General features: G+C 32.6%; 1 protein-coding gene across 1 annotated transcript in view; it reads left to right on the top strand.

The window, feature by feature from the left end:
- Nucleotides 1–13,718, top strand: part of LOC131851627 (nephrin-like) — a gene marked incomplete at its 3' end in the record, with an annotated part of 550,959 nt that overhangs the window by 456,923 nt on the left and 80,318 nt on the right. Inside the window, exon 7 of the mRNA XM_059202146.1 lies at nt 8,291–8,451. Within this exon, the coding sequence (XP_059058129.1) occupies nt 8,291–8,451 (161 nt within the window). The remainder of the gene's footprint in view (nt 1–8,290; nt 8,452–13,718) is intronic.

The following is a 13,718-nucleotide window of genomic DNA, read 5'->3' as shown; positions in this document are numbered from 1 at the left end:
TTTTTGTATTTTATGTTTGGTTAAAAAACTTGTATCCAGAGCCGTAAAATAGTAAATTAAAAAAAAATTAGTACACACAACTCACACATACACACGCGCTCATACGCACGCTCACATGCGCACGCTACACAAAGGCGGATACACACACAAACTGCTCTTGGTTTCGGCCCGTAAGTGTAAAAAAAAAACCAGCAGAAGCTGAGAGAAATTAAAAAAAAAAAATAATGATTAAAATAATAGGAAATTCATAAATTGATACGCATTTACCGCTTTGAAAGTCCAGCAACAGTAGGTGCAATTAAGTAGATGTTTTCCCTTATTATGATTAGTGCCGTAAACTGCACTACCATAATATATAGGTATTCTTTGTTTACTTAATAATTAATAGTTATGTTTTCTTCACTGTCTATGTTATAATTGTTTTGTTATATTTCATATTACTGTATCGTCTGTTTATAGTAAAATATAAAATGTATAAAAAAAAAATCTAACCTTAATATCTAGGCTCATTATGTCAACACTACTTATTAATATAATACTACTAAATACTTTTCGGTACTCGTTGTCTATCAACTATCTATATATATATATATATATATATAATTATAACTGTAATGACTGTTTGTACCAAAATAAATAAAAAAAAAAATACTAAAAAAAAGTACCATTATTGGCGATTGTGGTTATTATTTAAAAAAAAACCCTAAAATATAAATCATAATATCTTTAATTATATAGTTCTTTTATAACAGCAAGAAATTAATAGTAAAGCAAGAAATCTTTAAATGCAATTATAAATATTTAAATGCAAATTTATTTAAATTTAGTTTGTTGATGTAATATATTAAACACTAGCTGTCCCCGCGACTACGTCCGCGTGGAATTCAACTGTATTCTTCTAAAATAAAAGTAGCCTAAGTTACTCCGTATTACATCAGCAACCTACCAAAAAAAGTCCCGTCAAAATCGGTCCAGCCATTTAGGAGATTAGCCAGAACAAACAGACAGACAGACAAAAATTGTAAAAAATGTTATTTTGGTGTATGTACCGTATTTATATTCATATGCGTGTAGTAAAAAACTGTTATTTCAATATTACAAACAGACACTCTTTTATTTATATGTCTATGGTACTCCGCCCCCGCTGCTGCGACAAAGGAGGGAAACGACTTGAACTTTGGCTGGCGACATGACCGGATCTGATTCGGTCGCCGGCTTCCGGCGCCGGAATACCCTTTATTATCCCTTAAAAAAAGAGGATGATTCAATAATAGAATTAGAGGAAACAATTGATATATTATTAATATTGGCAACACATACATATGACGTACAATCAAGATTTGCTATCTCACTTTGCTTATTTTATTCCAATATATAACTACATTGTACCAGTATGTACGGAAAAAAATTAATATTAATGAATTATTACTAAAATTGTACTGTCTAAACTTATATAATAGTTTATTTCTTATATTTTAAGTTTTATGTTTTGTATTCAATTCATTATAAAAATATATTCGACTAAAGGACTTGTATCCATGGTCATGAAAAAAGCATTATTAAAAAAAAACAAGTGGACGAATGGTCGTAGATATAATTATTAAATCACAGGATCTTACTACGTTTGTTTTAGACAGATAGATAGATAATTTTTTTATTCACAATTATAGACACATAACGTACATGATATACAGAAAAACATGAAATTAATAAAAGAAATGTAGGTGACTTTATGTGCCGCAAAAGTGAAAAGGTAGCCAACTCAGCATAATGTTACAGATAACTCTGCAGCGCTGATATTCTGTTGGCTCCTTACTTATACTATACTTATTATTAAAAAAATACATAAATATTAAACTTCGAGCTCTTTATCAAAATATTTCTTTTTGTTGAGTTCCCGATATGTCGGCATGATCACGGGTAAACTGAAGAGCAGCGGGTAGATGGTATATAAAATCAGGGTGGTTGTAACACCGTCGAAATATCGGGAGGTCAATAAAAATAGAAATAGAAATAATCTTTATTCAAATAAAATTAATATACATAATCACTTTTGAATGTCTTCTGAATTTAAATTCAAATTCAAATTCAAAAATCATTTATTCATGTAGGACATTTTAGCCGCTTATGAACGTCAAGTTTTTACATTATATATTTTTTCCCTACCGTAAAATTATTACACAGTATAAAACAAAGTCTCTGTCGCTGTCTGTCGCTATGTATGCTGAAATCTTTAAAACTACGCAAAGGATTAAGTTAATAGATAGAGTGATTCAAGAGGAAGGTTTATATGTATAATATATGTATACACGTGCGAAGCCGGGGTGGGCATCTGGTTTATTATAAAATCACAAACATATAGTTATTTTAATTTGTGAGATACATTGCATTATATAGAAAATCCACCTGCTGAATGATTTTTAACTATGGACAGTAAAAATATTAAGTAAGTACTCTTTTGAAGTCGTCTCTTAAAAAAAAAGGTATAGATACATTAAAAAAATCGCCAAAAACTCCGTCGAAAAGCTCTGTAGTTTATGTATTATTTTGATGTTAGAATGTCTGTTTATGATTTTCTATCCTGACATCTATGCATATAAATAAAATTGGAGTGTCTGTTTGTAATATTGAAATAACCGTTTTTTTTACATGCATACGGTACATATACCAAAATAACATTTTTATCTGTCCGTTTGTTCCGGACAATCTCTGAAATTCAAAGTGATATATACAATGCATTAAATTCCTTTAACACTCGACTAGTATTACCAAAACTGTTTTGTAGTTATACGAAAAATATCTACCATCGTATTATACAACTATATATAGTTACTTTACGAAATCTAGGCAGTCCTTGAGTAACTCGGTCGAGGGCATCCTTACAAGTTTCGGCGACCAAATTGGAGATATCCTAGAGTGGAGCAAGTTATAAATATCTAAAGTTTCCTCTATTTAGCAAAAATATAAAATACTAGCTGTACACGCGACTTCGTCCGCGTGGAATTTAACTTTATTTTTCTAAAACAAAAGTAGCCTAAGTTACTCTTTATTGCATCAGCTACCTGCCAATAAAAGTCCCGTCAAAATCGGTCCAGCCATTTCGGAGATTAGCCGGAACAAACAGACCGACAGACAGACAAAAATTGTAAAAAGTGTTTGTTTGGTGTGTATACTGTATTGATATTCAAATGTATCTAAAAAAAACGGTTATTTATATATTACAAACAGACACTCCGATTTTATTTATATGTATAGATTATTAATATTACACTTACACGGAATGAAGACAGTTTTAAGAAATAAATTGAATATTTTTTTTTTAAAGAAATAGACCATTACCCAATAAAATTTATTTTCAGTAATTACCGTTTATTATGAATCGCACAAATGAAACAAATAGCAAAGAAGTTCATTGTAAACAGAAATATTCCGCAACAAATCGTCTGCAGTGAATCATAATTTGAAGAAGCTAATGGCATTGTTATTTGCGAGTTTGAAAATTATCTCATTTCAAAAAAAAAATTTTTCGAATTTGAGAAATAGGTCATTTAAAAAAAAAATTATCAGTAATTACCGTTCATTATGAATGAAACAAATAGCAAAGAAGTTAATTGAAAACAGAAATATTCCGCAACAAATCGTCTGTAGTGAATCATAATTTAAAGAAGCTTATGACATTATTATTTGCAAGTTTGGGAATTAATTCATTTAAAAAAAAATTATCTTGTAATTAAGGATTATTATGAATGAAACAAATAGCAAAGTAGTTAATTGAAAACAGAAATATTCCGCAACAAATCGTCTGCAGTAAATCATAATTTGAAGAAGCTAATGGCATTATTATTTGCGAGTTTGGGAATTATCTCATTTAAAAAAAAATATTTTCGAATTTGGGAAATAGGTAATTTAAAAAAAAAATTATCAGTAATTACCGTTCATTATGAATGAAACAAATAGCAAAGAAGTTAATTGAAAACAGAAATATTCCGCAACAAATCGTCTGCAGTGAATCATAATTTGAAGAAACTAATGGCATTATTATTTGAGAGTTTGGGAATTAGCTCATTTCAAAAAAAAAATATTTTCGAATTTGGGAAATAGGTAATTTAAAAAAAAAATTATCAGTAATTACCGTTTATTATGAATGAAACAAATAGCAAAGTAGTTAATTGAAAACAGAAATATTCCGCAACAAATCGTCTGCAGTGAATCATAATTTGAAGAAGCTAATGGCATTATTATTTGAGAGTTTGGGAATTAACTCATTTAAAAAAAAAAATTATCTTGTAATTAAGGATTATTATGAATGAAACAAATAGCAAAGAAGTTAATTGAAAACAGAAATATTCCGCAACAAATCGTCTGCAGTGAATCATAATTTGAAGAAGCTAATGGCATTATTATTTGCGAGACAGCGGAAAAATTCTGAAGCTTAAACAAACAGCGCTCGCTTAATCTTAATTAAGGGTCAAATTAAATCAAAATTAATATAATAGCGTTTTATAAAGACCACTCCATCTTAACTGAGAGTTCCAGCATTTTTCTAACTCGCCACCTCGCGGTCTCACCGGTTATTAAAATTCATTTGGCCACATTAATTACGTTGTATTAAACTCAAACACTAAATTATATATTGTGGCGGAAAACATCCCTTGCCGTTTTCTGATGTTTCCATTTTTTGCTGTTTTTATACTATTTTTTCAATTTTACACAACACACAGTATATATAAATAAGATATTTGTACTGGAAATAGAAATAAAAATAACGACAACAAAATAATAACGTCAGGTGAGATTGCGGTCAAACGCGCTCAAATTTTGATATAAGTAAACTAATCTATACATATAATTAAAATTGGAGTGTCTGTCTGTAACATTGAAATAACCGTTTTTTACTACATGCATATGAATATACATACGGTACATACACCAAAATGACATATTTTATAATTTTTGTCTGTCTGTTTGTCTGTTCATTCCGGCTAATCTCTGAAATGGCTAGACCGATTTTCATGGAACTTTTATTGGCAGGTAGCTAATGCAATAAAGAGTAACTTAGACTACTTTTATTTTAGAAAAATAAAGTTAAATTCCACACGGATGCAGTCGCGGGTGCAGCAAGTAAATAAATAAACTCAATACAAGCACTTATGAATAGTCATATTTTGATTCTACCGCTCATTCGGAACGTAGATTCATCACAAGAAGAACGAGCAAGAAACTTGTGTGTTGCTGTTTTAAATAAATGTCAATTTATATAAATACACAGTAACTAGTAGATAGCATGCGATACTCAACACAGAAACCACTACAACCTCTCTCCTTGGGCAATCAGATAATATTGTGAGTAGCATGAATTTTAAGTTTAAATTTTATAATAAGGTTTATTATAAAATTGAAATTACAAAGAAAGTGTTTTATATACCATTTAAATCTGTTTTTCAGGCAGATTTAAAACAGACTCAGCTGCAGTGGCAGTAAAAAATACGCAATTACAATAAAACGAATAACTAACTCTAGTTAAACGGCATTTAAACGTAAAACTAGTTTGTTATTATTACTTTAATAACTAACTCTTTTCAATAAGCCTATATTTTTCTGGTTCCTTTTTTTTTTAATATTAAATTTATGAAATTATAAAAAAAAATATATGGCAGAAAAATAGAGATAGAATCAATCAAAATCACGCGACAAATTCAATTCAAATTATCTTTATTCATGTAGGTCTATTACAGACTCTTATGATATGTCAAATCTACCGTCAGTTCGGAATTATATCGATATGAGAAGAACTAACAAGAAACTCAGCTCGTATTCTCTTCAAATGAATATTATACATGTTTACAATAATATAGTTTTATTTAAATTCATATTTGGTAGAATAGAGTGACCACCAGCATATGCTACTGAAAAAGCAAAAAGTCTAAAAATCTACCGTCAGTTCGAAATGATATCGAGATGAATAGAATAGAATAGAATAGAAAATCATTTATTCAAAAAAACTTACATTGAAGCAGTTCTGAATAGTCATTACATCGTTCTTCTACCGCTCGTTAAAGCTGTCTCATCACAAGAAGAACGAGATAGGAAACTTGCGTGTTGCTCTTTTAAATAATTTTATTATTACTTTTTACACACCAATTAGCACTAATTCAATTAAATACTCAAATAGAAAAAATATTGAATATATAACCAACTGGTTAAACAATTAATAAGAGGAAATCAGTCATAGTGATTAGAGCAGACCAGTCCCTACAAGCAGCACCCGTTCACGAGTATGACGGATGAGCCAGCCATCACTGCGCTCGACCATATTTTAGGGAGCCCAATGACCCGGTCCACCACGTCCAAGTCTGGACATTTTAGTATGGATGACTACTCAAAACACTAGACCACGTCAAAGCTACTTACAATTGCCATCTGATAGTTATAGTATTCACATTTTACATAAGGATGCATGCGGCAATCAATACAAAAACCGCTATGCTTTCATATTTCTAAAATCAATCAATTAAATCAAGAAAGCAATGATAAAATTAAATTATAACGTTGTATGCTAATAAACTAACAAGAGAAGAACTAATAAGAAACTCAGCTCGTATTCTTTTCAAATGAATATTATACATGTTTACAATAATATAGTTTTATTTAAATTCAAATTTGGTAGAATAGAGTAACCACCAGCATATGCTATTGCAAAAGCAAAAAGTCTAATCAGTGTTCGTAATGAACAGACAGATATTTTGGATTATCATGTAATCCCCTCTCAACTGCACTATATAACCTAAATACAGCTTACAAATCAAGCTGCTTTGTGGCTGAAATAGCATTGAAGTACTCACGCAAACAACTAGTTTCAGTCTAGTATGGTAATGTATGGTTTACATACATTATACTCATGCTCCGTCAGTATTATTTCATAAATTAATTTATTTCCAAAATAAATTACTTTCAAAATCAGTTCAGATTTGGTCACCATCCTTATCACATGTACTATTATCAAAAATCATTTTACCCTTAATCAGTTTAATAGAAATAATCTTTATTCAAATAAACTCATTACGAGCATTTTTGTACAGTCATATCTTGATTCTACCACTCATTCGGAATGCAGACTCATCACAAGAAACTTTCGAATAAGATGGTTTTTTTTTATATAAAAAATTACAGTATAACAAGTAAGAGGCATGCGATAATCAACATAGAAATCGCTACGCACTCATTATTAGTGTAATCAGATAATACTGTCCGTGCTATGGATTTAAAGTTTTTCTATAAAAACATTATTATCGTTAACGAATTCTTCAATTTTATAGTAAGCTTTTTTGCAAAGGAACTGTTTTATATGACATTTAAATCTTTTTTCAGCAAATCTATAACAGACTCTGGTATTTTGCTGTAAAACCTTACCCAATAATATCGCTTTTAATCGGTATATTGTTTATTACTATTATATATTACTAGCTACTCGCCCTTACTTCGCACGGATGTACATGTATTATATATATAAACCTTCCTTTTGAATTACTCAATCTATTAAAATCGCCTTCCAGCGATCTTGACCAGATCGTCGGTCCACCTTGCTGGAGGCCTTCCCACGCTGCGTCTTCCGGTCCGTGGTCGCCACTCGAGGACTCTACTGCCCCAACGGCCATATGTCCTACGAGCTATGTGCCCTGCCCATTGTCACTTCAGTGTCGCAATTCTTCGGGCTATATATTATATATATAAACCTTCCTCTTAAATCACTTTATCTTTAAAATCCGTTTCAAAATCCGTTGCGTAGTTTTAAGGATTTACATAGGGACGGACAGACAGCGACAGCGACTTTATTTTATTCTATATAATGATTATATCTTCACATATTTCTAAAAAACAGCAATATTCATAATATTAATACTAGATTTAAAAACTACCGTCACTAGATTGTTTAACGAAACTTTGCGACACACATGGTAAACGCACTCATGGTATCCGTACAATAGTAAATAATGTATATTAAACACGAAAGTTTAAAATTAAATATTCTTTTAACTTGAATACTTGACTAATCCACTCCAATCGATCCCCCGTCCAATTCCAACGGGGATCGATATTACGACGGCCTAAACCGAGGTTAGAAACCCTAGCGGTGCTCTCAGACTAAAGTCATATCCGTCAGTCCTTCCTTAGTTTGAAGTACCATCTGCACTCGCGCCCTATCGTCCGGTGAAGCTGTAAAGGCCAGCTGCGGCCAACAGCATTAGAGTAGTCCGAAAACTAACTTGACTAATTACGTTCCTGTTTGCAGTGAGGCCACTCACAGTGGAGATCAAAAAGCCAACTGAGATGGGCGAAGGTGGTGTGTTAACCGCTGAACGCAGGTACGAGGTAGCCTGCCAGTCAGCCGGTAGCCGACCTCCTGCAGTCATCACCTGGCACAAGGGGAAGCGACAACTGAAGAGGATAACAGTGAGTAATTATAATATATATATATATATAGAATAGAATAGAATAGAAAATCATTTATTCAAATAAACTTAATTTAAGCACTTTTGAACAGTCATAACAATGTTTTTTTTAATCTACCGCTCATTCGGAAGGCAGTCTCATCACAAGAAGAACGAGCAAGAAACTTGCGTGTTGCTCTTTTAAATAATTCATATATATATATTATTTTTTTAAAATTGGAACAGCAGAGACAATCATACTAGGATCTTTATGATATATATATATCTATACATACAAATAAAATTGGAGTGTCTGTTTGTAATATTGAAGTAACCGTTTTTTACTACATGCATATGAATATAAATACGGTACATACACCAAAATAACATTTTTACAATTTTTGTCTGTCTGTCTGTTTGTTCCGGGTAGTCTCTAAATAGCTGTCAATATTACAAACAGACACTGCAATTTTATTTATATGTAGATATGGATGTCCTCGGTGATCTAGCAGTTTAGCACGCCGTTTTACTTTCGATGTCATTTATCTATATATATAAGGATGTCAATATTTAATAAAGGCAAACAAAGACAATGCATATACAACCTTTGTTTATATGTAGATATAGATGTCCATCGGTCCATCGGTCGTAATGCGATGTGTTAGACCGCTAGACCATCGAGGTCGTCAAAGTAACTGATATAAATACTTAATTATTTTTTAAAAATACATATATAATATACATAGAAAACACCCAGACCGATACAAACAATCATACTCATGAATACAAATGTTCGCACCGTGCGAGGAATCGAACCCGCTACATCAAAGTAAAGCGGTGTCATAGGTTCTGTTAGCACTTGATTGTAGTGAAAATTATTAAAAATACATATCAAATAGACCAGACGTTCCCAAACTTTTTTTGTGTCGTAGATTGCTTGCCATATTTTTCGGTTGTGGGTAGACACCCCATTCTTATCTGGAAATGATTTTTTATAAATTTCTAACTGTAGTAAAGTTTAGTTTTAAAAACAACAAGATGACCGCTGTCGTAGACCCCTTGGAGTATATAATAGACCCCTGGGGTACACCAAAGGTTCTCAAACATTTTGTGTAGTAGACCCTCCATTCTTACATTGTATTGATTTTTTATAAATTTCTAACTGTAGCAAAGTTTAGTATTAAAAACATAAAGTAAAAACAAGATGGCCGCTGTCGTAGATCCCTTGCAGTATGTCATAGACCCCTGGGGTACACCAAAGGTTCTCAAACATTTTGTGTAGTAGACCCTCCATTCTTACTTTGTATTGAATTTTTGTAAAATTTTAACTGTAGCAGACCCCTTGCAGTTGGTCATAGACCCCTGGGGGTCGATCACTGATATAGACAGTTAGAGGTTAGAGTCGATATAGGTGGAACTGCTCGTATTAAACTGCGATCATATACGTCCAATTCAAATTACCAGCAGGCTGTCAATGAATGATAAGCCGCCTGCAATATATTCCTGATAGCACGTTAATTACACCCGAGTATATATTCGTCAAAGAGAACACGGTAAATTGATTCATTGTGGATTCTGTGAGGATACCTGTACGGCGTGATATGTTAAATACAAATATCTTTATTTTGCCTGAAAAGTGGTTTATAGGATTTCAAAAAATTATAATTTATGTATCACACTTTTCACCAGAAACTGGCATGCAAAAATTAACAGTGTCCATCTAAATATATATAACTCAAAGGTGGCTGACGTAGTGATCTATCAACGCACAGCCCAAAACACTTCACGGATCAGGCTGAAATTTGGCGTGCAGGTAGACGTTATGGCGGAGGTATCTGCTAAGAAAGGATTTTGATTAATTCTACCCCCAAGGGGATAAAGTAGGGGATGAAACTTTGTATGAAACTTTGTCAATTTTAAACCGATTGGGCTGAGACTTTGCATGCATAAAGTTACTATGACGTAGGCATCCCCTAAAAAAGTAGTAAACATAAAGATGAAGGCTTAACATATTCAATATTTAAATAGATTACTAATAACCATTGTGCAATACTATTAGCTTTCTTAATAAAAAAAATGCTATGACTATTCAATACTGCTTAAATAGAAATATAAATAATCTTTCAAATAAACTCATTACATGCACTTTTGAATAGTCATATTTTGATTCTACCACTCATTCGGAATGCAGATTCATCACAAGACGAATAAGCAAGAAACTTGTGTGTTGCTCTTTTGAATAGATTTTTTTTATATAAATAATTACAGTATAACAAGTAAGAGGCATGCGACAATCAACATAGAAATCGCTACGTACTCATTATTAGTGTAATCAGATAATATTGTCAGTGCTATGGATTTTAAGTTTTTCTATAAAAGCATTATTGTCGTTAACGAATTCTTTAATTTTATAGTAAGCTTTTATGCACAGGAAGTGTTTTATATCACATTTAAATCTTTTTTCAGGCAGATTTAACAAACTCTGGTATTTCATTGTAAAACCTTACGCAGAATAAGTTTAATGGATTTTCTATTCTGTTCTATTTTAGTGTATAGGTTAGCTGTCATTGTAATTAAAACGGCCCTGGATTAGAGTCTGGTATAAATGTACAGAGAGTCGTAATTAGCGAGCACTGATCCGTACTGATCCAATGCTCCCATCAGCAATAGGTACATAGTACGTACAGATATAACAAGTCATATGGGCCCTGAATTGATTACTACCATTGAATCCGGCTGATAAATCAGAAGCCGGCGTAGTTACTTTGTAAAACATAATCTCGTTTCACACACAACTATTGTGAAATACAGGCCACTAATTTAGTCTATCATAGAGGTTCCCAAACTTTTTTATGTGGTAGACCCTTGCCATATTTTTCGGTTTTGGGTAGACCCCCCATTCTTACCTGGTATTGATATTTTGTAAATTTCGAACTGTAGTAAAGTTTAGTGTTAAATACATAAAGTATTATAAAAACAACATGATGACCAGTGTTGTAGACCCCTTGCAGTTTGTCATAGACCCCTAGGGGTCGATATAGACCACTTTGGGAATCACTGGTCCATCATCTTATAAAATAGATATAAAATAGCTTTATATTTCTTATACCAAAATTCTATTCGAAATTGTCACTTCTACGCAACGGATTTTGAAGCAATATTTTTTATAGATAGAGTGATTCAAGAAGAAGGTTTATAATACATGGACACCCATGCGAAGCCGGGGCGAGTAGCTAGTTATATTTATAATATTTAACCTGGATTACGATACTAACGCTAGATTTCACTAATCGCAGTATAAACAAGTTCAAGGAAACGGAGTTCAGCGTAAACTAAAGAAAAAGAACGACGTTGATCTCGTTTTACTTTAAATGGAATTCGCCAGCATTATATAGACCGCGTTTACTAAAATTAAGTTTAGATTTCTATGGGACACAGTCATAGATACATCAAAATAATAATTGCATTTAATAATGTCTAGTAAGACAAATTCAATATTGTCTACTAGGCATTTACTGCTGTATCTAAACTGTGTCACCCCACCAACATTTTCCTGTTGTTATTTAGTATATAAGATCATTATTTCTATGTACATTGTCAGTTTATCATCATCTGTAATATACATCGCCTCGACCAGCAACATCGTATTATTCACCCGCAACAGTGGTGACCCCGACGTGATCGCGTTCAGCGTACGATCGTTTCTAGATGCCAAGAATGCATAATTAAATTACGACGTGATCTGGCCGACGTGGTCGAGACGATATTTCTGGGAAAACGACGAGATCAAACAAGAGATCTCTGTCTGACGGCATCCTGCGCACCACCAACGATTGCACATTTCCACCGGCTTCCCAGAAGCGGGTCTCACCGGCTCGGATATTCAAGAGGCATAAAAGTCGTTGGCAATACTGCGCAACAAGGATCCTGCCGTGCTACTGACCCCCAGTAAACACAACTGCCTGCTGGATATAATCTCTGGACGAAAAATTGAAACTGGAAAAATAAAGCAAAAATGCTGTCTACAAAAGTACAGCCAACAGTCACCGCCGACGTCATTGCACACCTGTCGTCACTAATTGCGACACTGCGATCAGAAATTGCTGATATACGCGAAGTTAAGCCGCTACGCCACACACAAACAGACGCAGCAACTACCGATCTAAATCAAATTCGCACCTACGGTCATTGCGTAGTCAGAAAAATGACTATTATTTATATTATATCATCGCAAATATAAAGAAAAGGCATACAAACGTGACATGCCGCGCTCCTATAGACAACCGTCGGAAAACTATATAATCGACGCAGAATAATACGGAACGCTGTGCTGTTCATCCGTCTAACCGCCTAGCTATTTAACCGACTCTAACAGTTGGCTATAGGCAATTTTGGTGGACACCGAAAGCAAAAATCTCGATGAATAAAAAACAAGCACAGACCAAAGAGAGCGCTAGCGAAATTAAACTATTCGCCGCAAACAATTAATATGAGCAAATGCGAGTTCTTCACAAATGAGTTAGATTTTCTTGGTTATCATATAACGAGCCAAGGGATGAAACCAACGCAAGAAAAAATGGTAAGCAATCGACGAGACCCTAAACCCACGACAGTCGAAGATTTTGTCGTTATTTGGGTATAATGAATTTTTATTGTTACTAAAGTGCATAATATCTTAAATTTTACATATATTTCTTTTATAATTTTTTTTTTTGTGTGTAATATATATTTTTTTTATATAATTTAATATCTATGGGATCACAGTCGTCCACCTGATACATCAAAATAATAATTGCATTTAATAATGTCTAGTAAGACAAATTCAATATTGTCTACTAGGCACTGCTGTATCTAAACTGTGTCACCCCACCATACATTTTCCTATTGTTATTTAGTATATAAGATCATTATTTCTATGCATACATTGTCAGTTTATCATCATCAGTAATATACATCGTCTCGACCAGCAACATCTTATTATTCACCCGCAACACATTCGTTCACAGTGTTACACGCTCATAAAATAAGATCATACAATAATTTGATGCAATGGGTAATTTAAATAAAATATTTCTAAGAAATATTTGTAATACAATCATGTGATAATTAGGATAAGTTTTTTTAATTTTTAATTTAATGAGTACCGACGACTACAAAACATAAAACAACAACTTTTACCTATAAATTAACAGGACATAATTTTTTTGAGGATTTGTTTACACTACTGGCAATTTTCTTTTTATTCCCGACATTATACTGTCAACAATTTGATTGACGACTGTTTGACAA

The sequence above is a fragment of the Achroia grisella genome, unplaced genomic scaffold (assembly GCF_030625045.1).
Source record: "Achroia grisella isolate CSIRO2021 unplaced genomic scaffold, CSIRO_AGI_Agris_v1 utg794, whole genome shotgun sequence".
In the NCBI taxonomy this organism is placed as follows: domain Eukaryota; kingdom Metazoa; phylum Arthropoda; class Insecta; order Lepidoptera; family Pyralidae; genus Achroia; species Achroia grisella.
This window is presented reverse-complemented; position numbering and strand designations above follow the sequence as displayed.